Source organism: Mesoplodon densirostris, chromosome 15 (assembly GCF_025265405.1).
Source record: "Mesoplodon densirostris isolate mMesDen1 chromosome 15, mMesDen1 primary haplotype, whole genome shotgun sequence".
NCBI classification, from domain to species: domain Eukaryota; kingdom Metazoa; phylum Chordata; class Mammalia; order Artiodactyla; family Ziphiidae; genus Mesoplodon; species Mesoplodon densirostris.
In genome coordinates this window covers 51,932,343-51,960,341 of record NC_082675.1, presented here as the reverse complement: position 1 = coordinate 51,960,341, position 27,999 = coordinate 51,932,343, and the positions used below count along the sequence as shown (strand labels likewise).

Sequence of the window (27,999 nt, the reverse complement as noted above, 5' to 3'; positions counted from 1 at the left end):
AAGATCCATATATATGCTGTCTACAAGAGACCCACTTCGGACCTAGGGACACATACAGACTGAAAGTGAGGGGATGGAAAAAGATATTCCATGCAAATGGAAATCAAAAGAAAGCTGGAGGGCCTCCCTGGTGGCGCAAGTGGTTGAGAGTCCGCCTGCCGATGCAGGGGATACGGGTTCGTGCCCCGGTCTGGGAGGATCCCATATGCCGCGGAGCGGCTGGGCCCGTGAGCCATGGCCGCTGAGCCTGCGCGTCCGGAGCCTGTGCTCCACAACGGGGGAGGCCACAACAGTGAGAGGCCCGCATACCGCAAAAAAAAAAAAAAAAAAAAAAAAAGAAAGCTGGAGTAGCAATACTCATAGCAGATAAAATAGACTTTAAAATAAAGAATTTGGGCTTCCCTGGTGGCGCAGTGGTTGAGAGTCCGCCTGCTGATGCAGGGGACACGGGTTCGTGCTCCGGTCCGGGAAGATCCCACATGCCACGGAGCGGCTGGGCCTGTGAGCCACGGCCGCCGAGCCTGCGCGTCCAGAGCCTGTGCTCCGCAACGGGAGAGGCCACAAAAGTGAGAGGCCCGCGTACCACAAAAAATAAATAAATAAAGAAAGAAAGAAAGAAAGAAAGAAAGAAAGAAAGAAAGAAAGAAAGAAAGAAGGAATGTTATAAGAGACAAGGAAGGACACTACATAATGATCAAGGGTTCAATCCAAGAAGAGGATATAACAATTATAAATATATATGCACCCAACATAGGAGCACCTCAATACAGAAGGCAACTACTAACATCTATAAAAGAGGAAATCGACAATAACACAATAATAGTGGGGGACTTTAACACCTCACTTACACAAAAGGACAGATCATCCAAAATGAAACTAAATAAGGAAAAAGAAGCTTTAAATGACACAGTAGACCAGATAGATTTAATTGATATTTATAGGATATTCCATCCAAAAAGAGCAGATTACACTTTCTTCTCAATTGCGCATGGAACATTCTCCAGGATAGATCACACCTTGGGTCACAAATCAAGCCTCAGTAAATTTAAGAAAATTAAAATCCTATCAAGCATCTTTTATGCCCACAACGCTATAAGATTAGAAATGAATTACAGGGGAAAAAAACGTAAAAAACACAAACACATGGAGGTTAAACACCACATTACTAAATAACCAAGAGATCACTGAAGAAATCAAAGAGGAAATCAAAAAATACCTAGAGACAAATTACAATGAAAACATGACAATCTAAAACCTATGGGATTCAGCAAAAGCAGTTCTAAGAGGGAAGTTTATAGCTATACAAGCCTACCTCAGGAAACAAGAAAAATCCCAAATAAACAATCTAACCTTATACCTAAAGGAACTAGAGAAAGAAGAACAAACAAAACCCAAAGTTAGCAGAAGGAAAGAAATCATAAAGATCAGAGCAGAAATAAATGAAATAGAAACAAAGAAAACAATAGCAAAGATCAATAAAACTAAAAGCTGGTTCTTTGAGAAGATAAACAAAATTGATAAACTATTAGCAAGACATCAAGAAAAAGAGGGAGAGGACTGGACTGAAATCAATAAAATTAGAAATGAAAAAACAGAAGTTACAACAGACACCACAGAAATACAAAGCATCCTAAGAGACTACTACCAGAAATGCTATGCCAATAAAATGGACAACCTGGAAGAAATGGACAAATTCTTAGAAAGGTATAACCTTCCAAGACTGAAGCAGGAAGAAGTAGAAAATACGAACAGACCAATCACGAGTAATGAAATTGAAACTGTGATTTAAAATCTTCCAACAAACAAAAGTCCAGGACCAGATGGCTTCACAGGTGAATTCTATCAAACATTTAGAGAAGAGCTAACACCTATCCTTCTCAAACTCTTCCAAAAAATTGTGGAGGAAGGAACACTCCAAAACTCATTCTATGAGGCCACCATCACCCCAATACCAAAACCTGACAAACATACTACAAAAAAAGAAAACTACAGACCAATATCACTGATGAATATAGATGCAAATATCCTCAACAAAATACTAGCAAACAGAATCCAACAACACATTAAAAGGATCATACACCATGATCAAGTGGGATTTATCCCAGGGATGCAAGGATTCTTCAATATATGCAAATCAATCAATGTGATACACCATACTAACAAATTAAAGAAGAAAAACCATATGATCACCTTAATAGATGCAGAAAAATTGTGATAAATTTCAACACCCATTTATGATAAAAACTCTCCATAAAGTGGGCATAGAGGGAACACTACCTCAACATAATAAAGGCCATATATGACAAACCCACAGCAAACATCATTCTCAATGGTGAAAAACTGAAAGCATTTCCTCTAAGATCAGGAACAAGACAAGGATGTCCACTCTCACCACTATTATTCAACATAGTGTTGGAAGTTTTAGCCACAGCAATCAGAGAAGAAAAAGAAATAAAAGGAATACATATTGGAAAAGAAGAAATAAAACTGTCACTGTTTGAAGATGACATGATACTATACATAGAGAATCCTAAAGATGCCACCAGAAAACTACTGGAGCTAATCAATGAATTTGGTAAAGCTGCAGGATACAAAATTAATGCACAGAAATCTCTTGCATTCCTATACACTAATGGTGAAAAATCTGAAAGACAAATTAAGGAAACACTCCCATTTACCATTGCAACAAAAAATGTAAAATACCTAGGAATCAACCTTCCTAGGGAGTCAAAAGACTTGTATGCAGAAAACTATAAGACATGGATGAAAGAAATTAAAGATGATACCAACAGATGGAGACATATACCATGTTCTTGGATTGGAAGAATCAGTATTGTGAAAATGACTCTACTACTCAAAGCAATCTACAGATTCAATGCAATCCCTATCAAATTACCGATGGCATTTTTTACAGAACTAGAACAAAAAATCTTAAAATTTGTATGGAGACACAAAAGACCCTGAAGAGCCAAAGCAGTCTTGAGGGAAAAAAACGGAGCTGGAGGAATCAGACTCCCTGACTTCAGACTACACTACAAAGCTTCAGTAATCAAGACAGTATGGTACTGGCACAAAAACAAAAACACAGATCAATGGAACAAGATAGGAAGTCCAGAGGTAAACCCACGCACCTATAGTCAACTAATCTATGACAAAGGACGCAAGGATATACAATGGAGAAAAGACAGTCTCTTCAATAAGTGGTGCTGGGAAAACTGGACAGCTACATGTAAAATAATGAAATTAGAACACTCCCTAACACCACACAAAAAAATAAACTCAAAATGGATTAGAGACCTAAATGTAAGACCGGACACTATAATACTCTTAGAGGAAAACATAGGCAGAACACTCTATGACATAAAACACAGCAAGATCTTTTTTGATCCACCTCCTAGAGTAATGGAAATAAAAAGAAAAATAAACAAATGGGACCTAATGAAACTTTAAAGCTTTTGCACAGAAAAGGAAACCATAAACAAGATGAAAAGACAGCTCTCAGAATGGGAGAAAATATTTGCAAATGAATCAATGGACAAAGGATTAATCTCCAAAATATATAAACAGCTCATGCAGCTCAATATTAAAAAAACAAACAACCCAATCCAAAAATGGGCAGAAGACCTAAATCGACATTTCTCCAAAGAAGTCATACAGATGGCCAAGAAGCACATGAAAAGCTGCTCAACATCACTAATTATTAGAGAAATGCAAATCAAAACTACAATGAGGTGTCACCTCATGCCAGTTAGAATGGGCTTCATCAGAAAATCTACAAACAACAAATGCTGGAGAGGGTGTGGAGAAAAGGGAACCCTCTTGCACTACTGGTGGGAATATAAACTGATACAGCCACTATGGAGAACAGTATGGAGGTTGCTTAAAAAACTAAAAATAGTATTACCATATGATCCAGCAATCCCACTACTGGGCATATATTCAGAGAATAACCACAATTCAAAAAGACACATGCACCCCAATGTTCACTGCAGCACTATTTACAATAGCCAGGTCATGGAAGCAACCTTAATGCCCAACGACAGATGAATGGATAAAGAAGATGTGGCACATATATACAATGGAATATTACTCAGCCATAAAAAGGAACAAAATTGGGTCATTTGTTGAGATGTGGATGGATCTAGAGACTGTCATACAGAGTGAAGTCAGTCAGAAAGAGAAAAACAAATATCGTATATTAACGCATATATGTGGAACCTAGAAAAATGGTACAGATGAACCGGTTTAAGGGCAGAAATTGAGACACAGATGTAGAGGACAAACGTATGGACACCAAGGGGGGAAAGCGGCAGGGGTTGGGGGTGGTGGTGTGAGGAATTGGGCGATTGGGATTGACATGTATACACTGATATGTATAGAATTGATGACTAATAAGATCCTGCTGTATAAAAAAATATAAAGTAAAATTTAAAAATTAAAAAAAAAACAAAAAAGCTTTCCCAATGCCATTTTGTGCCTTATCTTTACTTAAGTATACTTCAGGGCTTCGCTGGTGGTGCAGTGGTTGAGAGTCCGCCTGCCGATGCAGGGGATGCAGGTTCGTGCCCCGGTCCGGGAAGATCTCACATGCCGGGGAGTGGCTGGGCCCGTGAGCCATGGCCGCTGAGCCTGCGCGTCCGGAGCCTGTGCTCCGCAACGGGAGAGGCCACAGCAGTGAGAGGCCCACGTACCGAAAAAAAAAAAAAAAAAAAAAAGTATACTTCAGTAAGATTTATACTTCGCTTTAAAAAAACTCAAGACTATTTAATGTTTTAAAATTTGGTACAAGGAAACACATTGCAGGCAACTGTCGTTCTCTGTAGGAGGAAAAAAGGGAAAGTTTTTGCCTTTTTCCATTTCTTAGAGACAGAGAAATGGCAAGCAGAAAAAACCCAATGATTCGTGAAGGGTCTCAAAAAAGTTCCACGGCAGGTTTTGCAGGCAGGCCCTTGGCCTTGGGTTGAGTTCCTAAGAGGTTCTGTCTCACTGACCAAATGGCATTAAGTAGCAGCAGTCAGGTGAGTTATGGGGAGCTGGGGCGGCCCTGAGTCATAGAACCACAAGGAATCTAGTTTCCTGCCAGTTAATGAAATACTAGACTGGAGGTGTCCAAAAGCTTTATGCAAGGGGACCAGCATGCATTAGGCTGATGATTGACGATATTCCATCGCTACCGTGCCCTTTGGAAATAGGATGCCAGACGTTTCTGATTTCTGCCATGTGGACTGGGTAACCTAGGAGAGTGTCTCTATACCTGAAGGAAACTGAAAACATGTTACACAATGAAGGTGACAAAGATGCTCAGTCAATGGCTGGTAACAATGACAACAGCCGTGATGATAAATGAAAATGATGAAAAATGATTATTCATTTAAATAAACTGATAACTATATGTCTGTATTTTATTTCCAGGTGTGAAGATCAGGAAGCTAGAGGAATTACCATATCTACCAGTACTTTAAATGTTTGGATCTGTGAGAGAAAATATTAGTATACCATGTCCATAATTTCTGTAAGTGCCTCCAGCTGAGTGCTGGTGAATAGGCCATGGCCATATAAGCCATATTTTATACCTTCAGGGCCAAAAAATGAGATATTTGGAAATATCTAGGAATTGATTACAGGTAGAAAAAATCCCTGTTGAACATATTTATCCTTGACATAAAATTAATAGAGTATGGTAAAAATTTTAAATGCATCTCTAACATATTATTTCTGTGTGCAAAATAGAGAGTATTGAGCTAAAAATAAGAAAAATAATCTAGCCATTATGTATGCCTTCATGGCTATATCAGTGAGTGAAAGCACCTTGTAAACTCTTGGCAGCAGCTTCCTTTTACTGGGAAATGGTCATTTCTCTCCATTTAGCCTCAGGAGGGACTCAGGTATGTAAGCCAGGGAGCCTGGAAAGAACACAGTTCTAGCCTCCACAGAAGGCAGTTCTACCTTGGGACACCCTGCAGGGACCATCTTCAACCTGGTTTTGAGATGACTGGTTTTCTCCACTTTGTTTCCACAATATAGGTTATCTAGATCTGACAACCACTGGCATGATAGGTTACCTTGCTGTATTGACATCACTGTGGGTCCAGAGATTATCATTATCTTTAATCCTCAGAATAACCTCCTCAAGAGTCACATCGAAGAACTCCAGCCCAATAAGAACACCGTGCCTTTTTCTCTAACTAGTGAGAATAACTTGTTTCCAGAGTCATCTATAAGTTTCTTAAAATAATAGGAAGTAAACTTATTATAGAAATTCTGATGGATACCACCAGGGCTCAGTGAAAATAAGGAAAGGGTAATTAAAGCAATGGATGAAGAGCGAGGCCCTTCCATGTTTATCGAAAATGGGGGCTAACTGTCTCGGTTAATTAGAGCACAGTGAAAATGAGAAGACATGTGTATGTTTTTTCATCACTTGGGCCTGATAGTTTCACACAAAGGAAAAATATTCAGACCATCACCACCAAGCTTAGGCCCCACTGGGACAAACGCCTGCTGTGAACCACAAGAGGGCCAGGTGAAAAAGAATTCAAGCACACGCTGACTTGATGGTGGGAGCAGTGGCATAATTTACACAAATGTTACAGCTGGGAAGGTTTGTGGCTAAAAGATCTCACTAGATGGCACATAATGCTACAGGTATCTTACCATTAGCCCTCCCCTCTTTGTAAATATATTTTGTAAGAGAAAAGGTAAAGAAAGCTTTAATGTTTCCATATCTTCTGCTATCAGAAGTTCTCCAGAATCCAAGTAAGCACTCACAAAGTGACCTTTAACCCTGACGTATATATAATTCAGGAACAAATACCTGCTTTCCCTTTTTTAAAAAAATAGATATAATTCTGAAACGTAGATCACAATTTTTACAGATACTGGGGAGAGGGTCAGCAAGGGGACGGCGTGGCATTCAGGGGAGGGCCACCACAAATGTCATGGCACCATGATGCCCTGATAAACGGCTTGGCTGGAAGTCAAAGCAGTGGTTTTACTCTCAGCATGGCATCAGCAAGATCTGAAGCACATCTTCCATCTGTGTGAGCCTCAGTAAAACACGGATAATAGCATTTCCCCTACTTACTAAGATGTACCACAAGGTATTAAATAGTAGCATCTGGAAGGAAGGCACTGAACACTACAAAAATGTGAGATGAATTATTAGCATATGACTCCACAAGGATAAAGAGTGAAAAAGGGAGTCAACCCCCGGCACGCTTGGACCACGTGCCAGGTGTTTGGTGCAGGACAAACATCTGGATGTGTGATTATATTTTGTATTCTTCCTTCAGCTGTTAGAATATTCTAAATATTAGGGATCAGCAAAAAATTACTTTGAGCTTTGAAAATGGGACCTGGTGACAAGTTTAGACTATTAAATGGGAGCTGGCAGAATGCTTCCAAGAATGATAACAAACCAGGCTGAGGAAAACCTTTCTGGCATACATACAGAAAGGCTTCTGTCGTAAGGGCAAAGGCTCCAAATCAGAAGGAAGCTTCAGCAGTTCTCTTTGCCAGCATCCTCTTATAGCATTTCTTCTTCTACCCTTAGAATTTCCAGTTGTATACTTCAGTTATGTATTAGGACAAGGTGTTAGAATACCTTGCTGGTTCCAAGTGATTTGGATGATAATGAGTTAACATATGGTGGACAGCACTTCTAGATTCTACGAGAGCCACAGCTTCCGCCCTGCCCCCAAGGGAAAAGCAAACGTCAATGCTATTTTATTAATTTGTAATTATGTCTAAATTGAAGCCCAGTATTCCTTTTTCTGATGCAGATACCACTTACGGTGTGATTTCAGTCAAACATTTTCTCAGTCCCTATTAATCCCTTCTCTGTAAAGGAAAATGACATTTGCTATTTATCTCTCTGAAAGCATACTGAAATAACTTTATTTTCCCCAAATGCATATTATGTATACACAAAATAAGTATTTTCTGTGTTCCTACTGAAGTTTAAAATATTGTCTTTTTAATGGGATAGGATGGCCTCAAGTTTGACTATAACTGTACAAAATGCTTTGAGGAACTGTTTTTGCCACAAACATCAAGCAGATTAAAAATCTTGAGGACAAACAATATTTACAGATACTGACAATTCCTTCTCAGCTTGGGGCCATTCTGGACATCACAGTTTGGACAAAACCATTCTGTAAAGTGTTGCAGATACAACTCTTAGAGTTAAAAGTCCCAAGATTAAGTCCTGAGCCACAGCTTTGCAGGGGAATATTTTTTATATTGCCTCTGAAAATACCACAATTTAGATAGAGCAGTGATATCAGACAGAGTTGGGAAGGCACATTGCTGTTACAGAGCAGTCTGTTTTCCTGATTCTCAGAGTCTTAATATTTTAAGACTGACATTACTCATTATGACTGAGCCATCTGCCGGGGACAATCTTCTATGGCTCAAGGACCAGGAGTGACTGGATGTGATGGGAAACTGGGGTGCGACCAGCCTGCTCAAGCAGATTGAGCCCTGAGGCTCAGCGAGCCAGCAAAGAATTGGACAGACAAGATTATTCCATTACATCCAGTTCTGCTGAGGTCATGGAGCCCTGCCTTGTTTAAATTAGACTTTACGCCATATTTAGTCAACCCTCATAGAGTTAAAAGTTTAGTGTCTCTGTTGTCTTCAGTTGGCTAAGTCTACATCAGGCTGCAAGCCATAACACTCAATTAAACCAAACAGTTCTGGCTGCAGAGTTAGTCAACACGCAGTGTTAGGTGCTTGTAGCCGAGAACCATCCTTCTTGATAATGTGAAAGAAAACGGACCCACAATTCGCAGAGCCATCAGGAAAACTGCTGATGCTCCAAGGCTGCAGTGTACAGTATCATTGTTTTTCTCCAGATAAGCTAAGACGAGAGGGACTTTCTCCAGGGAGAGCCTGTCTGACTGCACACAGGCATCTACATCCGCCCCACACCATGCGCCAATCATCTTTACTATATTCTATTTTTTCTTCTTCAGTATTTAACTTCTATTTTCACGAGGTCCACATTTCTTTGCTCACTTTGATTAATTTTATCCTCCATCAGTTTAACTTAAACCAGACCAATAATTCTTATGGGAGAAACATTTAAAAGGGGTCACTTTATCGGGCAGATCCAATAGATGAATAACATGCAAATTACAGAGTAATAAATTAATCTTAACTTATTACCCTGTGAATTAGGATTAAATGTCAAAGTAAGTCTTATTTTTGGCATTCTCCCTTTTCAATGATCACACGTTGCAATCTTTACAATAAATAATTTTGCTTTAGTAAGTGGCTCTGCAGACCCCTAGTTATTAGGGACAGCTCAGAAGCCCAAAGCCTCCCATTAGTTGCCTCTCAGTATGAGTTTGCATGTAGGAATGGTTACTGCTGCCCAGAAGAAGCCTGCCTGACGTTAATTAACTCATCAGTTCCCCTCTACTCTCCCTGCACTCACCTTGGGGCTGCTGAGCTGTTCCTGGGGAGGAAGATGATACCGTGAGAGCCTCTTGCGAGTCTAGAGATGAAGGGCAACGGCTCAGGGGGGCGGGTGAGGCAGGGGCTGCCGGTGAGGTCAGGTCCAAGGAGAGGTCAGCTCTGCCCCGGCTCACACTCCGGCTTCTCAGTTCCTTCTCATGCGCCTCAGCTGCCAACTGCTCCAAGTATTTGTATCTGAAAGTTAAATTCCAAAGGGTTTCCGTAAAAAGAAAGAGGAGCCCGTGGCTGATGCTTGTTTATGGATGAAACACCTGCAGAGTGAGCTGGTTTCCTGATGCACAGAGCACAGCGCAGGGCTGGCTGGAGGGCCTGTCTGCCAAAAACACCCAGCAAAGCCAAGATGCTAATGATTAAAAATCCTGCATCATTCATAACCAAACAAACAGGGGGAAGTGGCAACATCACAGTCTCCAGATACTAGATCACTGCTGCAGAATCCTATTTTGCTCTTTTAGGAAACATTTGTACCAGCAAGCAAAACAGCAATAATGACCATCAAAAAGCCCCAGCAGTGACAGCTGAAAACCACACTCCCTCAGAGCTCGCAGCTGTGAAATGCGAGGGTGCCTTGGTGCAGCAGAGAGGAACAATGCCCCAAAATACCAAAAGGTTGTTGGACGAAGCCCTCTCTGGATTTCTGAACCTGCTTCAATGCTAACAGCAATGTGGCTGGAATTCACTTTGTTCTCTCGGTGTCGACCATGGAAAGTTTTTTATATTCTAAAATATTTCTGAGTAGGACTCAGACATCCAATAGCTTGGACCTGACGTCACATATAGTTTATTCATCAAAGTCAGTTTAAAAGAACAAAGATACATCTGTTTTGCATTTCAGGCAGGCAGAACCCAGTAACTGTTTATTAAGACCAGCTACCAATCATCTTCCTCATAGTGTGCTTTATAGATCAGACCAAAATAACTTTGAAATATGTGCCTCTTCCAGATGTCTGCTAATTTTACCCATCATTATTTGTTCAGGAATAAATTTATGAACTCAGCTGTAGCAGGTTTCTGACTATCATACCCACCATGAAACTTTGAAACAGCTTATTCCAGACCCTCTCTCACACCCATCCAGGTTCACTGCTTCAGTTTCTTCCAATGGGCAAGCCCCCACCCCCAGACACTGCACACCACACTTTTACTTCAGCCTGATAAGAAAGGCAGAGTGCACAAGTAAAACCTTTCGAAAGAATGCATTGAAAAAGCACCCGTTTCTTCGTCCATCCTTCGGGGGGCATGGCCCCCCACATCTGTAGTCATCACCCCTTCTCTCTGCCAGTCCCAAGGCAGTCAGTCTGCCCTTCAGGACAGGCTTGCACACACGTCTCCCTCCGGGAGGCCTGCCTTGACCACCACAGCTGGAAGTGATCCTGGCCTTGCCTCTGAACTCATGTCGGATATGTAGTCCATTCAACTCAGATGGCATTTTACATTTACTGCCTGGCATATGTAGTCATCTTTTCATGTGTGTAGGTCTGTTTTCAACAAGCAGATAATAGGATTTTTGAGACCAGGAAGATTACCATCCTTTGCATTACCTTTCCTTCGGCACTGTGCATTCGTTGGCCGACGGGAAGCAGGCGAAGTGTGCAGTGAGGGACCTGCCAAGCAGTAGCCTACCTGTACGTCTCCCTGCAGCCCAGGGCACCAGGGGGCAGAGCCAGCTGATTGCACTCTCCTGGGGAGTGAGTGTACTTTCATGGCGAGTCTCTGATAAAAGACATGGGACGGATCTGCATTTACAAACGTCTGTGTCACCCTTACCGGGTGAAGCTAGACCCAGAAAGAAAGCTGTAGAAACTCTGGACTTTCCTTGCCAACAGTGGCACCTCTCGAAAAGCGCAAGAGGGACCAAAAGGAAGATATTGCTGAACTTGATTCAGACCGGCAAGGAAAAACCACCTGGCTGTGGAAGTGACAGGAAACGTGGAAGAAAGTGGTCTTGAGGGCAAGAGTCAGAGCCCATATTTTCAAAGGTCTGGGGGCAAACGGAAGGCCAGGAATGCTGCGAGCCCAGGAGGAGTTCCTGAGCACAGGTGTCCCCACATGGAGTCCAAGCCGTCTGTGACAGGAAGGAACAAAGTGCAAACCAAGGGGCCTACCCATGTCCAGGAGATCGGAATCCTGGAGGAGGGAAACAGTGCCCTAACAAACTCAGAAGGGTCCAGGGAGAGAGGTAAGAAAGCCTCGCACAAAAGGCTTCAGGTCAGGAGGACAACCCATCACTAACCTCCATTCAGCTGGCCCGGCCCTGGACCTGGCCTCTCCACTCCCCTCCCTGTGGGCAGCCAAGCTAGCAGGTATGTACTGGCAGCCAAAGGGTTCACCCCTTTTTCCGGGGGACCCCAGGGGTGGCTCATCCAGGTTCTGGGTAGATATGACTCAAAGACTACTCCTGTGCACCCCTCAGCTCACAGATGTCATCCTTGAGGATCCTTTAGACAGGGGGAGAGTCGGGGTTTAATCTGAATCATTCCGAGGATGTTTATGTGGTAAACAAAAATGGCAGGGGAAGGGCCAAGGGGCCTTATTAAATGGGTAGAAATTTTCAGTTCTATAGATAAAGAGTTCTGGGGGCTGGTTGCACAAATACGTGAATGTGTTTAACACTACTGAATTATACACTTAAAAATGGTTAAAATAACAAATTTTATGTTATGGGTATTTTTCCACAATTAAAAACTTTAAAAAATGGCAGGGGTGAGGAGGCCCAGGTGTCAAGAACCACTAAATCTTTCAGTGCTCCCCCGAGATGGGCCAGAGTGGGGAGGGTAAACGGGCGTGCACGGGGAAAGCCAGGCTACCCGGCATGGAGAGCTATCTCCCACAGAACCTGGGGAGGAAGCTGGACCTATATCCCGACCTTCCCTTAGACAGTGACTCTCTAAGTGGTACTTGATCTAGGAGCCCGCCAGCCCATCTGATGACTGTCACATCTCTGGCTGCCTAGCAACACCATCCCCAACCCACAGACTCCGATGTAGCCTCCCAGGTACAAAGCACTGGGTTTTCTACCCACAGACGACAGCCCCCCAAAAAGACTTTTTCACCTTTGCCACCCTTGTTGAAACAGTCTCGTCGTCCTGTCTCTGTCCATGTCTTTGTCTTTTCGTTATTTATTAACTATTCTGTTGTGTGCCTGTCACGTGCTAAAAACTGCAGTAGGCACTAGAGATTTAATAATACACAAGAAAAACCCCACCTTCTTGGCATTCATAGTTCAGGGGGAGGTACAGAAACAAACTTTGGCCTGAGCTCAATACCCACCAGGGTTGCAGGTGGCAGGGCTGGTACTGCCATCAAGGCAACATATGATCATCTCTTTTCACAGGGTCCAATAGAAACCCTGCTTGACTTTCAACTATACCGACTTACTAATGACTCCTCCTGCCACCCAACTACTCGGAAATTCTACCTTACATTAAATCAAAACCTGGCTCCCTCTAAGTTCTGCTCTGTCCACAGACCGTGCTCAGAACCCTCCCTTACTGCTTCATGATCACTTTCATGCATAATTTCCCAAATCCTTGCCCAGTCCCAACTTCCCCCTTGCACTCTGTCCTCAGAACCTGTTTCCCATAAGGTACCTCCTCTCCATGTCCCGCTGTCTCCCTCAGACCACCCTCCACCCTGACCCCCACCCCACTCCAATAGTTCCCAGCCTGCATCTCATTCCTTACCACACCTAAAAAAGGATGATTCATGAATGTCAAGTCAATCAATATCAGAAAGATCCTCTCTTGTAATACTTAAAAAAATTAGAAATAGACCTAACAGAAGCTTACTCTGGGTCTGCACCATTATCAATAAAGCATTTTGCCTGAAATTATGGAATGAGATGACATGAAATGAAATTTTAAGATTAAAAATTAAATTGATTACCCCTCAAAATAGCAAAATGACATTTATCTTGTTACACTCGATGATACGAACCTCAAAAACCCTCTGCTGTGCCTCTTGCTGTCTTTTTGAGTCTTTGCATTAGGGGTGAGAGTCATGGGACCAAACAAACACGAAGAGTTAGAGTCCTCTTCCATGTCTCTTTCCACCTCTGATCTCCATTCGTTTTCCCATCCATTTCCAAATTCCATTATACTTGGAAATCTTATCTTTTCCTGGCTTAACAGGAACTCCCAACTGCTTTCCAACAGGGATGAAAGTATATCTCCCTCACTTCCATCTTTACCAGGTAATTCAAGCAGCCAACTAACCAGGAAAAGTGGCTGGTCAAATCAAAGGAAAATGCTTGGCTGCTTCCCCAAACCTCTGGGGAAACAGGGGTGGGCTGTAAGGAAGGAATCCCCCGCGGAGCCATGGAGAGCCCACTCCTGCACCAGCTAAGAACGCCCAGGCAGATGGGTGGTGTGGGGCTGAGGACGGAGAGCAGAACAAGAAGGGAGAGAAGAGGAGTGGACAACTCCTCTGTATGAATTTTCCAGGTATAAGTGATGCTCTACTTTGGGGAAAAGAGCAGTAAATAATACTCGGAAAGAGGTAGTAACCCTAAGTGATTTGGGAAAAATTCGAGGTCAGTCTGAATCAGCTCAGACCTTGACACAGGACCTGGTCATCTCTCCAGGAGCTTTGAGGACTTGCCTGTGCAGACATAACATGACAGTCAAGTTGTCCAAAAGTTCAAAAAAGTGCAGAATCTGGTGGGGAATCTAAAAAATAAAATTTGATTTCTTAAACATGGGTATACGTCATGTCCCCCAATGTCAAAAACAGGTACTAATTAGACAAAAAAAGTCTCTTTGTTTCTTTGCCAACAACTTTCACTCTAAACTTGCTGGCCACAACTGATTACCAGGATGGCAATAATCTAACAGAATGCCGGAATTAAAGCAATGCCATGGTTTTGTTTATGAGGCTGACGTAAGCATCTAATTTTTAAATTGAACACAGGCAGTATCCACTCTTCCCTGCCTCAGACTGTCCTGATCTATTTAGCTGATGGTGTCTAAAAAAAATTAGCACAATTCCACTTTTTACTGGCATAATTCAGAGACTGTTAGGTTCCTGACTGGCTCTGGCATGAACTCAGCCTTTCAGCTCTCCATGCAGTAACCCCATCTGGTGGTGGAGGGAATAACTGCAGGCTGTACAGTGCTAGGGGGTAAACTTGCCTTTTGCTGGTCTACTTCCAAAAACAATTTCCTGTGCTTATCTAAGTTTACCAGACACTGAATACATTAACTTGGCATGGTTTAATGGGATTCAAAGTATGTTGCTATTGAAATGAACATTGAAATGGTTTACAGCTTAAATATTTTAAAGCTGTTAGTTCCTTTGCTCATTTATTCGATACATCCTTCTTAAGTGCCTGCTATGTGCAAGCCCTGTGGCGGGCACTGGGACACTAAGGAAAACCAGGTATGGTTCCTGCCATCCAGGAACTGAGTACAGTTCAGTAGGAAGACAGGCAAATGATCAGGCACCTCCATGGACAGTCTCAGGAGGGTGTGGCACCCCAGCCAGTGCATGGCATAGTGTGTGTGCTCAAAAATTTGTTGAAGAAATGCTGAACAAGTGACTTGGAAACACACAGGAGGGACACCTAACCCAGGCTCAGCAGTGGTGGTGCAAAGCATTGAAAATATATACCATATGCCAATATGCCAAACTAATATGTTTATTTGGTGAACAGTTTTGGAGGAACAGACACATATCTCACACCATGATGGCACTAAATAATAAATCTGTACTTTCTTGAAAAATTGAGATAACCAGGACACTCTATTCTTCAAAATGCCAGGTACCCAAGGTCTTAGGTGTCTTAGGTGAAGCTATTATATTTTAATTAACACAGTCTCCTCTGCATGCTTGGTTGAGTGCAAAGTCACGTGCCATTTGGCTACAACGGGAAAGAAGAGATATACAAACCTTTCTTCTCTTGCTTGTCTTTGCTCTTCTCTTTTGTCTAAATATTCTCGGCTAATGGAAATATGCAGAAGAAACAAAATGGGGAAGGAAAAGAACAGAATTAGATGCTCATAAATTTGCCAAGAAATTATTAACAGAGTATATAATGAAAGCCCACTATCGTATCAGAAATGGAAAGTGGTTGTCATTGAATTTTTTAAAAAATAAATATAAAGGCTATACTTTAAGAGTACTAAATATAATGAGTTTTCTATAAAATCACAGGGATGAAAACATGGGATTACTGGATTCACTCAGAGACTTTGCTAATTACTCTTCAAAAAGAAGATTAAGTATATGAGGGGAGGGAAGATAAAAAACATTTTTAAAAGTTAAAACAATTCATAAATAAAATATGGCAATGACAAGCAAGCAATAGCCTTCAGAAGTGATTAACACACAGTCAAGCTCTGGTAACTCCCCAACATTCGTCTCAAGAATTAAATCTGAGTGGGCCCAAGTGTCTTGGCCATTTTGTGTTGCACTCTACAGTTTGCACATTCCTTCCAGGGCCCAGGATTCTTTCTCCGCATCCCTCACATTCTCTGTTTCTAAGCAGGGATCACTGGAAGCTCTTGCTTTGTGCAGTCTCTCTCGTCTTTATCCACAAGATGTCCAAATTTGTCTTATTTTAATGTTTGTTTTTCTGTTCTTACTGGAGAGGTTCCAACTTGAATCTAAGTTTAAGAATGTGTGGTCAGTGACTTCTCAGTTAACCATTTGTTTTCCTGGAGAATTCTGACATCACAGTTTTCTACCTCACAAGGTAGCTAAGTACTCCACCCCTCTGTGCACTGATAACTGGATATAAAGGGGTAGTAAGTCAGAGCAACTAAAGCAGGTTAGGAGAGGGAGAAAAAGCAACAAAGACACAAATTTGTTATTATTTATAAACATCCATTCTCATCACTTACCACACTAGAAATAATATTTCCCGTAACCCAGGAAACTTAAGATCATATTCGACAAAAATAACAACAGATAAGAATGCTTTACAAAGAAAAAAGCACAAGGATCATGACTAACTTAAATCAACGAAGCGGCTGATAAAGGATCAGCCATTTGGGTAATCCCAGGGACCACTCTATAAAGCTTTTCCTATATCCTTCTTTGAATTTCTTTTCATTCACATCCTCAGATTTTCAGAATGGAACTGAAGTCGTCATAATTAATAGTGCTCTGCAGTCTTTACTGATGATCAGCATTCCTTTCTGGACTAGGATTATTTTGCCAGGGTCTCTCTATGCTCTTAAATGATGAGTGAGATCCTTTTATGACCAAGAGGAAACAGTGAATAGCTATAAACGTGATCTCTGAAGATAGGTTGCCCGGGTCTAATTCTCACTCTGCCAACATGTGTGCTGAATATATATTACAATGCACTCTTGTCCTATTCTTCTGGGACTTCAAAGATATAAATACTAGATGTACTGTTTCACAGGTCCATGAGGCACTGTTCATTTTTTTCAATATTTTGTTTTGTCTTTCAGATTGGAGAATTTCTCTTGTTTTAACATCAAATTCACTGACTCTTTCTCCTCTCCTTTCTATTCTGCTGTTGAAACCATTCAATGAATTTTTTATTTTGGTTATTGTATTTTTCAGTTCTACAAGTATTTCCATTTAGTTCTTTATATCTTCTATTTCTCTGCAGAGACTTTTCATTTGTTTCCAGAGTATTTGTCTTTATATCTTAGAACATGTTTATAATAACTGCTTTAAAGTCTTTGTCTGGTAATGACAACATCTATGTCCATTTGTGGTTAGCATATTTTGATTCTCTCTTCCTTTAAGATTTTTCCTGTTTTTCTATGACAAGTTGTTTTGGATTGCATTCTGTACATTTTAAGTATTTGGTAATGAGACTCTGGGTCTTACTTAAATTCTATGAAGAATCTTGATTGTTTTCTTTTAGCAGGCAATCAACTAAGTCAAGCTCAGCCAGCAAGTTCTGACTGCCTTCTGATATTGGTTCCAATATTAGCTCAGTTTTCAAATATTTTTAGTGCTATTCATATCAGGCCCTTATATGCACCACCCAGTGGCCAGTCTGGGACCTGAGTGTGTTCCACTCTGTACTTAGTTCTCAAAGCCTGTGGTATGCTGTTTAGGTCCTGAGCCACATGTGCACAAAACTAGAGATGATCTCAGGATTGCTCTCTTGATCTCTCTACTCTTTGTGACTTTCCCATCATTTTCTGGATTCCCTGGGTCTCCCTTCCTGGTCCTCTAGCCAGAAAGCTTGGGGTTTATTTTCCCTGCTCTGCTGCAGACTTTCTGTAATTCTATCTGCATATAGGGCAATGCAGCAGGAGGACACAGAGAGGAAAAAAAGTGTTCTTGCAGTCATGCTCTTCTGATTACAGGAAGGGTTCCCTCCCTCAGAGTTTTAGGCGCCTGCCTGGACACTGCTGCCATCACCGTGCTTCTGTAACAACATTGCTTGGAGGCTGGGGTAGGAGAGAAGAAAAAAATAAGAAAAAACAGGAGACTTCTCAACTCTCTGACACTCAGGAATTCCTTTTGTAGCTCCCCAGTCCAGAAAAAGAGGCCTTCTTTTACAGCTCTTTCAGTTCACACTTGGTATGTGATTCTGAGTTCTGGAGTGCTGTTGAGTACATGCCATGTGATATTGGAGGGAAAAAATGGTAAACTCTCACTGGTTTGGTGGAGCTTTGAATGCTAGTCTCCATCCCCAATTCACCTGCTCCCTTTTATATTTCAGAGTTCTCAGAGCTCCATGCTTTAAATCGGTCCATGATTTATGGTTGCACTGAGTGATGTGGTAGAAGAGACAGGAGGGAGTGTGCTGATTCCATCTTTCCCAGAACTGGTACCCTGTTTTAAGAGGTTTTCAATCAAAATCTTTAGATGAGTAAGCTAATCTCTGAATTTTCCATGTGTTTCAGTCAGATTCTCTGCTGCTATTTGGTGGTGAAATATGTGAATCTCTCAGATGGCACTGAATCAGGAAGCACTTAACCTGTTCCAGTGGTTTTACAAATTGGTCTTTCCAAAAGTGACAACTTTCAGAGCTGCCTCATGAGAAATGGTGCATACAGGTCTGGTCTTTCCATATATCATTTGGTAGAAATCTGACAGCTCAAGGTATACCACATAATTATGGTATGAGAATGATGTTGGTTTACTTCATGCAGCCCATTAGCCCTATCTTACAAAAGTCAGGATTAGTGTTTCACCCACAGACTTGGGATACTTCTTTTCATAGAGTAGTGAGTTACGGTCAAGGCAAGTTCACAACTCTGCTTGTGTTTTGGTCATTTCTACAATTATACGTACTCTTCCTGGCTGCTGGGAAAAAAACATTATTGAACTTGTAAATCCTCATTGACAATGCTTTACAGTCTTTGTAGATTTCACTGGGAGTAATCAATCAGTATTCCAATCGAAATCGAAGGAAAAAGGAAGTGGAGATGGGAGAGAAATAAAAAAAAGAAAGAGTGTGGAAGCTATGGGAGAGGTGAATGGGAAGATGAAGGAGGGGGAAGGAAGGAGATGGGGAAGGCAAGAGGGAAGTAGGGGAAAGATAAAGGGGACAAAAGAATAGTAGAAGGTATGAAATGTGTAAGAAAAGTGTCTGGCGTTTTATAAAGCACTGCCCAACTTGAACCCAGGCGAAGGGAGTGTTAGGAGGTTGACCGGGAGGATGGGGGCAATGGGGACAGCTGATCTGGCTGAAGGCGAAAAGGAGTGATGCTGGACTCAGCAGGGCAGACAGGCCAAGACATGGAAGCTGGAGCTGGGCCACACCAAAGAACACATCCTTGGAGCTGGACAGAGACCAAAGAGATTAGGGGGACAATGGGCTGGGAGTAATCAGCACAATGCCTCTTTCTCCCCTATAGAAGGAAAAATTATTGCTTAAAATATATGAAATATTACTACAGGAAGTAAGAAACAAACCAGGAAGTGGGAAAAGCATCTTCTTTTAGGCGTCCAATAGAATATGAATAAAACATGAGTAGCTTCAGGGGAAAATGGCTAATTAAGACGATTAGGTTCTCTGCCTTCAGGAAGGCATGGATAAAACCATTTTAGATAACGAAGGATCCAAGAACACACAAGTCCTTAATTGTATTTGGCTGGCTGGCTGTGCTTCCTGCCATAGGTTAAAGGAAGACAGGCCAGGGTTTCTCTGGTGGCGCAGTGGTTGAGAGTCCGCCTGCCAATGCAGGGGATATGGGTTCGTGCCCCGGTCCAGGAAGATCCCACATGCCGTGGAGCGGCTGGGCCCGTGAGCCATGGCCGCTGGGCCTGCATGTTGGGAGCCTGCGCTCCGCAGCGGGAGAGGCCACAACAGTGAGAGGCCCGCATACCACAAAAAAAAGGAAGACAGGCCATAACAAACCAGATGGAGCCTGTTTCAGGCATCGTCTTGCTCTTCCCTGAAAACAGAGACAGCATCGGAAGCAAGCATATTAATTCCTAACCCTTTAACCCCAGTATTAACCATATGCAATGGTGAAGGCATGTGATTTAATTTCCAGTTCATTCTTTAAAAAATCTTAAAATCCGTCTTACCTGAATTTGTTTCTTTCCTCCCGTTCTATTCTCTGCAACCTTTCTTCTCTCTCCTGTCGCCGCCTCTCTCTTTCTGCTGCCAAGGACTCTTGGTGCTGCCTAAAGGATGACGTGAGAAGACCACTCAGTGATGACCTAAAGATACAATGAGTTAATGTTTGATTGGCTTGTCCAGTGATTAAAAGTACTAATGCAGGAATCAGTCCGTCCTTGGTTAGAACTGAGGTTCTGCTAGTACCTAGGTGATACATGGGGAAAATTACTGAGTGTCTCAGGTCTTCTGTTTCAAGATCTTCATCTGTAAATGGAGGTAAATAACCTGCTTCATGTGCTCAGAGGACAGAAAAGCAATAATTCATATAAAATACTAAGCAACATGCTTGGCTATTATTACCGATAAGTATTCCAGGAATATACTTAAAATATATGTTGCTTAGTATTCTCTCTCTCTACACACACACACACACACACACACACACACACACACACACACACACACACACACACACATTTTAAAACTGGTCTATGATAAGACTTTGATGAGCTGGAATCAACATTCAATCTAAAACTGTTTTCTATTTTACATGTACTTAAAAATATTTTGCTATACACCAGTTTCTCAATATACCTCCCAAAATAGTTATGTCATCTTAAAACAAGATGTTGGGCTGACAGATAAGGAGAAGAAGACAGCAATGGTCTGAAATCTGAACGCAATTAAGGAAATTTCATTCCATGTCAAGAAGCATCCATGAAAATGCAGCTTATTCAGAGGGCGGCACTTGACTCTGGTAATACCACACAAACAATCTGGACTGTTCACTGAAGATGCTGTGACAGGGAAGGTCAGCTGTGTGACGGCCTCAGTGAAGAATCACAGGAAATGTTAAGTCAGGAGAATGGGTAGGAGAAGGCAAAATTAGATAACTACATGGAAAATAAAGAAGAGGGTTAGCTGGGAAGAAGAGTCTGTTGGACTCCTGGGGAATAATAAACATAGTCTGTTACAGACAATTGGCCCTTCATTTATTGAGGGAAAAAAAAAACCTTCTAAACTAAGACACAAATATTTCTAATATATAGCTTGGGTAATAGCCTACTTGAATTTGATGAAAATATACCTGCCTGGTGGGGAACATAAGGTACCCCCAGGAGAAAGATGTGACTCTTGCATCACACACATTCTGCCGTAAGTCACACAGCTGCTCTCCCTAGAAAAGGTGAGTCACCTCTGGATATCAATCAGAGGTGGGAGGAGAAGTAGAGGGAAGAAACCACCATCCCCAGTAGCTACAGGGAGGGAGTAACCAAATCCTATGTAAGCAGCTTTTGGCAGGAAACAGCTCTCTGCAGGAGAGAGCTCCTTTTGTCTTGTCTCTTTAGCAAAGCTATATTATAACTAACTTTAAACCAGGCACCCCCATGCCCTACTCATCTCTGGCCAAAGCATACATTTTAAACCTTTTGATCACACAATACCTTGCTTAACCTGTTGGTTCTTTCCTTAGATCAAAGAAGTAAAAATGAAGAATAAGTAATTAACAGATGACTAAATCTTTTCCCCAGCTTCCCTGTCAGTAATCCTATGAACAAACTGTGAGAACAAGATAGCATCTAAAGAAAGATTATAAGGAGATGACAAGCCTGCATGCAATGGGAGATGGCAATGAAGCTGACCCCCTATCTCAATGATTAATTGAGATTACTCCCCCTTTTTCTCTTTAAAAATGTTCATGGCTGAGCAAAATCTTTGGAGTTGGTTTTGGGACATGAGTCCACCTTCTCCCCAGGATGCTGGTTTTCTGATTAAAGCAACCTTTCTGTTTCTACCAGCACTTGAATCTTTTCTTTTTAATTTTAATTTTACTTTTTAAAATTAATTTTTATTGGAGTATAGTTGCTTTACAATGCTGTGTTAGTTTCTGCTGTACAGCAAAGTGAATCAGCTATACGTATACATATACCCCCTCTTTTTTGGATTTCCTTCCCATTTAGGTCACCACAGAGCAATGAGTAGAGTTCCCTGTGCTACACAGCAGGTTCTCATTAATTATCTATTTTATACATAGTAATGTACATATGTCAATCCCAATCTCCCAATTCATCCCACCTCCCCCTTCCCCCTCCCCCCACCCAGTATCCATACATCTGTTCTCTACATTTGTGTCTCTGTTTCTGCTTTGCAAGTAAGTTCATCTGTATCATTTTTCTAGATTCTACATATAAGCGGTATTATACGATATTTGTTTTTCTCTTTCTGACTTACTTCACTTTATATGACAGGCTCTAGGTCCATCCACATTTCTGCAAATTGCACAATTTCGTTCCTTTTTATGGCTGAGTACTATTGCATTGTATATATGTACCACATCTTCTTTATCTACTCTTCTATTGATGGTCATTTAGGTTGTTTCCATGTCCTGGCTATTGTAAATAGTGCTGCAATGAACATTGGGGTACATGTACCTTTTTGAATTATGGTTTTCTCCAGATATATGCCCAGTGGTGGGATTGTTGGGTCACATGGTAGTTCTATTTTTAGGTTTTTAAGGAACCTGCATACTGTTCTCCATAGTGGCTGTATCAATTTATATTCCCATCAACAGTGGAAGAGGGTTGGTTCCCTTTTCTCCACACCCTCTCCAGCATTTATTGTTTATAGATTTTTTGATGATGGCCATTCTGACTGGTGTGAGGTGATACCTCATTGTAGTTATAATTTGCATTTCTCTAATGATTAGTGATGTTGAGCATCTTTTCATGTGTTTGTTGGCCATCTGTATCTCTTCTTTGGAGAAATGTCTATTTAGGTCTTCTACCCATTTTTTTGATTGGGTTGTTTGTTTCTTTGATATTGAGCTGCATGAGCTGTTTGTATATTTTGGAAATTAATCCCTTGTCAGTTGCTTCATTTGCAAATATTTTCTCCCATTCTGAGGGTTGTCTTTTCATCTTGTTTATGGTTTCCTTTGCTAAAGCACTTGAATCTTGAGTACTGACTTTTGAGCAGAGAGCAGCCAGACCTAAGTTCAGTAACACCTATATTCTGGGCTCACTAGGCAGCTACTATAGCACCTTGGACCCATAGGCATAGACAGAATTTTATTTATCTTTCATATAAACAAAGTCCAGACTAGCTTGTGTAACTTCTATCTTATTTAAGATACTGTTACGTATTTATTTTTCTGTTATATACAGCCAAATCGAATCCACAATCAGCGTGGAGGGGTTTCCTATGCCACTCACACAGTGATTGATAGAAATTGTTATGAATGTAAAAGACTTGTTTAACTTGATTAATAGGTTTAACCTAGCAGATGACCATATATAACCTGGTGCCCCAAATTAAAGAAAATGCAATCTTCTCAAATACACAGGAACTATTCAAAAACTGATGGTCAATCCTGTGACAAAGTTCAAGCTCATGAATGAATACCAAGAATTGGTTTTCATGTGGGCTACCTTCCTAACCACAATGCAGTTGAGTTAAAAATAAATAACAAGAAGATACATCTGAAAAATCCATATAATTGGAAAAATTTAAAACCTTTCTAATTAACTCAGGTCAAAGAAGAAAATTAGAAAACATTCAAAGAGTATTATAATGAAAAGACTATATATCAAAATTTTTAGGATGCTTCTAAAGCATAATGAGTGGTCAACTCAACAATTTGAAAATCAAGAATGTAATAAATTCATTATTCTTAGGAATAGAATAGAGCTTTCTAAACCTGACAATGGGTATTCAGTAAAAAAAATTTTTAACTACGGTAAGCATCATTCTTAATACTGAAACATTAAGAGCAGTTTAACATTAGAAGTGATACAAGGATACCCCCAGAATTGCCTGTATTTGACATTATTCTTAGTCAGTACACTAAGATAAGTAAAACAAATAAAAGCATAAGGAAGGGAAAGAAATACAGTGTCATTATTTGCAGATAATATCACCTTTTTAGAGAATCCAAAAAATCCCCTACAAGTTATTAGAATTAATATGAGTCTAGCAAGGTTTCTCAATACAAAATATACAGATAGCAATTGTATTTTCATATATCAGCAACAATTTACCAAATTAACCACAAGGTAACTATGAATTACTTAATTATATGAAAGACATTTATAAAGCTTAATTAAAAGACCCAAATAAATGATAACTATATCACATTCACATATAGAAAGATTCAATACAGTTGAGATGCCAATGCAATTCTTTTTCAATTTATACAATTCTAATACAATTCCAAATCAATTTTATTCAACATTCCAAAAGGGTTTTCCATGGAACGTTACAAGGTGGCTCCAAAATTTTTATGGAGGAACTGAGATCCAGGAATAACCAAGACAATTTTGAATAAGAACAAAGTGCATCACTGGCCCCACTGTATATCAAGCCCATTCTAAAACCACAATGATCAAATGTGAATGTGGTCTTGGTGCAAGAACAGAAACATGGAATTACACAGGCTCATACACATACAGAATCTTGATTCATGATAGATGTGTCATTACTTATCAGCAGGAAGGAAATGAACTATTTAACAAATGGTGCTGAGACAACTATTAGCTATATAAGACAAAATACAGTTAGCCCTTCCTCATACCAGACACAAAAATAAATTCTAGGAAGTTTAAGTGAAAATGTAAAAAGCAAAACTTTACAACTTCTAGATATTAGGATAAGAATTTTTTTAGACAAGAAACCCAAAAGGGCAATCAAAAAGGGAAAATTTATACATATGCATATGTTAAAATTTTAAATTTGTATACATTGAAAGACTAAGGATAAAGAAAAGCCACAGCCTGGGAGAAGCTAACTGTAACACATATAAACCACAAAGTATTAGTAAACTCAATACAAAGAGAACCCCTCTAAATCAGTATGAAAAAGACAAACTACCCAGTGGAAAAATGGGCAATGGAAAAATGAGCAAAAGATAATGGGCATTTCACTAAAGAAGAAAATTAAATCGCCAATAAATATATGAATGCTACTCATCTTCACCAGAAATCAGGGAAAGGAAATGTAAGCTAAACCCATAGTGAGATATTGTTTCACACCTCTCAGGTTGAAGACCGACAAAAATTAGTGCCTGATGACACTAAGCATTGCCACAGAACAAGACAACAAGAACTCCTATATATTGCTTCTGGGAGTCTAAGTTGATAAAATCATTTTGGAGAAACTTAATACATTTGAAGACATGCATATCCTGCAACCCAGCAATTCCACTTCCAGATTTATACTGGAGAGTAACCTTTGCATGTGTAAAGATGACAGACATGCACAAGAATACAATATATTACACCGTTTTGTACTGCTAATGGTTAATAATTAGAAACAGCATAAATATCTACAAATGGAATACTCTATACTTGAGCAAATGAATGAAATAGAGTGATACGGACTAACTTGGATGATTCTCAAAAGCACAATATATTGATAGTGACAAGTAGTTTGAAGAACATGAACAGCATGCTATCATCTTTATGAAGTTTAAATACATGCAGAGCAAACCCACACACTATTTAGGGATACATGATATTTAGAAAAATATAAAAACATATATGGAAATGGTAAACACCAAATTCAGGGTAGTGGTCATCTCCAGGGAAGAAGAAAAGAGATGAAGTCTTCAATTTTATATATAATGTTCTTTATTGCTCTATAATTTCTGTAATTATCTACAATTTTCTGTAAGCCTGGAATATATTTTTAAAATTCCTTCCACTTCTCTTTAATAATCAAAAGTCCTTGGGTAGACAAATAGCTCATAGTTAATATAAAATATCTTTGAAGCCCCAAGCTAGCTGAACATTAAAAGTTATGTCCAATTACAAAATTTAAAAACAAAAAACAAAACAAAAAATAAGGTACCCTACATAGGACAATTATTTGAGGTGAATATGATTCTAGCTCAGCTCCCAGCCTGCCCTGTGTGGTGGTCTTCATAAGGATCAGCAGCTTCATCTCTTGAGTTCTCTGTTCAGAGGGAGGAGAGAGAAGCTCTTGGGTGAGGAGCAAAATAAGCACCCTGCATTTCCCCTTACGCTTCTGACTTTAATTTGTTCTTCTAAATATATCAGCTTGTTTCAAGAACACTTCATGCATGGTAACTTAATAATGGGTCATTAGTGGCTATACTAATGAGGTCACAGTGAAGCTTCTCTATATCATTCATTAACATCATTTCCTTGTTTCAAATGAGAATATTGGAGCTTGTTTAAAATTAGAATAGTATTAGAACTTAAGAAAGTAAAAAGTGTTCAATCTTGTCTAGTGGATGCTGTCATTCCTTCCAGGGTGCCTCTAAGGAAGGGGAATGCAGATGATCCCCTGTCCACTGAGACACTGCAAAGGCAGACCTCATGTTGGCTCTGAGGCCAGTGTATACCAGTGAACACACAGGCAGGCAGCATTAACACGTGGAGGCTCTTTCCTTTCAGAACTGAGATGTGAGCTGCTAATGCAAAGAAATGAAGATTGGTTCCTCTTTTCCTAAAATGCAGCAAATGCCTTCTACAATTCAAGATCCCTTCTCTTGGGTGCCCTAACACAGATTCCTGTAGCAGGAAAGGGCAATTAAAGGGCCTCAGGAACATATAAGCTACTTTGGTCATACTGGGAACAAAGAGTTATACATATAATATTAATAAATTAAATTTCCCTAGATCTCTCTCTACCTAGATAAGCCAAACATGTAAGAGTATAAACCCTGGCCCTATAAATCCTGTTTCTGGAAATAAGCTTACCTATAATGCCAATGCTGGAATGCATTCAAACCATACAAAGGGAATATCCCAAATCATTGCTAAAAAAAGTTTTTTAAAAATACCCAAACACCAAAATTCAAGCTAGTATGGTGAATTTTTCTCTTTATAAAGGCATCTTTAACAGATTTTTATCTTTCATATTCAATCTTTCAGGAAAATGTCTGTAGAGATTGGAAGTTGCTGCATTGTTTAATCTTGGCCAGTCTGGGGACAAGCTAGGGTGTAAAGGAATAAGCACAAGGCTTTGGATTGAGAAAACCTGAGTATGGCCAGTAATTTTACCTCTCTGAGCCTCACTTTACATGTTTGTAAAATGGAGATAATAATATTCCCAACTCATGAATTACTATTAGGTTTACATGAGAGTGTACCCATGAGTTTGCTTAGAACAGCGTCTGGGCCACAGTAGACACTGACAGACATCACTTTATGTTGGGAGTCTAAACTGTAGAGATTCAGGGGAATCTTGAGGTTCCAGCTTGAGGTTCCCAGCCTCAGGGTCCAGAGTGGGCTGTGGGTTTGATCTGAACCTTCCCATCATGGCTACAAGCTGGGTCCATCATCAGGACTGCATGCCACCCGGAATGCACCTGGAAAGTTGAAGTCATCTAAGTTACACCCAAGGCAGCTGCAACCAAATGAAGCCACATAAGAATGCAGGTGGCCAGAGGCCAGAGAGATTTTGCAAGGGAGTGGATGATATACTCTGAGTGAGAGGAATTGCAGTATTTAATCTTGGCCGTAAAAGTCTCCAGGAACTGCCCCAGAAATCCCATCTGGTTCAAGCCTCCCTTGCTGGGACGTCTGGAACAGGAACTCGATTGCACTGAAATATGGTTGATAATAATAGTTAACATTTATGGAGACAATACACTGTGCCAATTAATTATTTTACACAAAATGGCTCTTTTAATCCCTACAACTTCTTGTACTAAGTTCTATTATTATCTCCTTTATAGATGAGGAAATTGAGGCACAGCGAAGTTAAATTTAGGATGTAGCAGAGCTGAGCTTTTAAATAGGCCTATCAGGCCAGAGCCCCCATATTGACCTATATTCCTTCCATCCCCACACCACAGGTACTTAGTAAAGTACCATTCCTGCAGTACTTGCCACAGTACATGTCTCAGCTTAAATATTTATTTATTTTTCATTTCTTTCCTAAAGATGACCACTACCCTAAATTTGGCCTTCATCATTTCCATATATGTTATTATATTTCCTCTTGCAGTCTAAGTTTGTGGGTCAGATCCTATTTTCTCATTCATCTCTGCATCC

General features: G+C 40.4%; 1 protein-coding gene across 8 annotated transcripts in view; it reads right to left on the bottom strand.

Moving 5' to 3' along the window:
- The window catches only part of FHOD3 (formin homology 2 domain containing 3), a 503,602-nt gene that overhangs the window by 109,269 nt on the left and 366,334 nt on the right, over window positions 1-27,999 (bottom strand). For 6 of the 8 annotated variants that reach the window (XM_060118615.1, XM_060118618.1, XM_060118622.1 and 3 more), the window contains 3 exons: window positions 19,948-20,082; window positions 15,367-15,417; window positions 9,440-9,654 (listed from right to left, as the gene is read on the bottom strand). In XM_060118615.1, coding sequence (XP_059974598.1) covers window positions 9,440-9,654; window positions 15,367-15,417; window positions 19,948-20,082 — 401 coding nt within the window. The remainder of the gene's footprint in view (window positions 1-9,439; window positions 9,655-15,366; window positions 15,418-19,947; window positions 20,083-27,999) is intronic. The other 2 variants (XM_060118617.1, XM_060118621.1) reach the window with 1 other exon arrangement.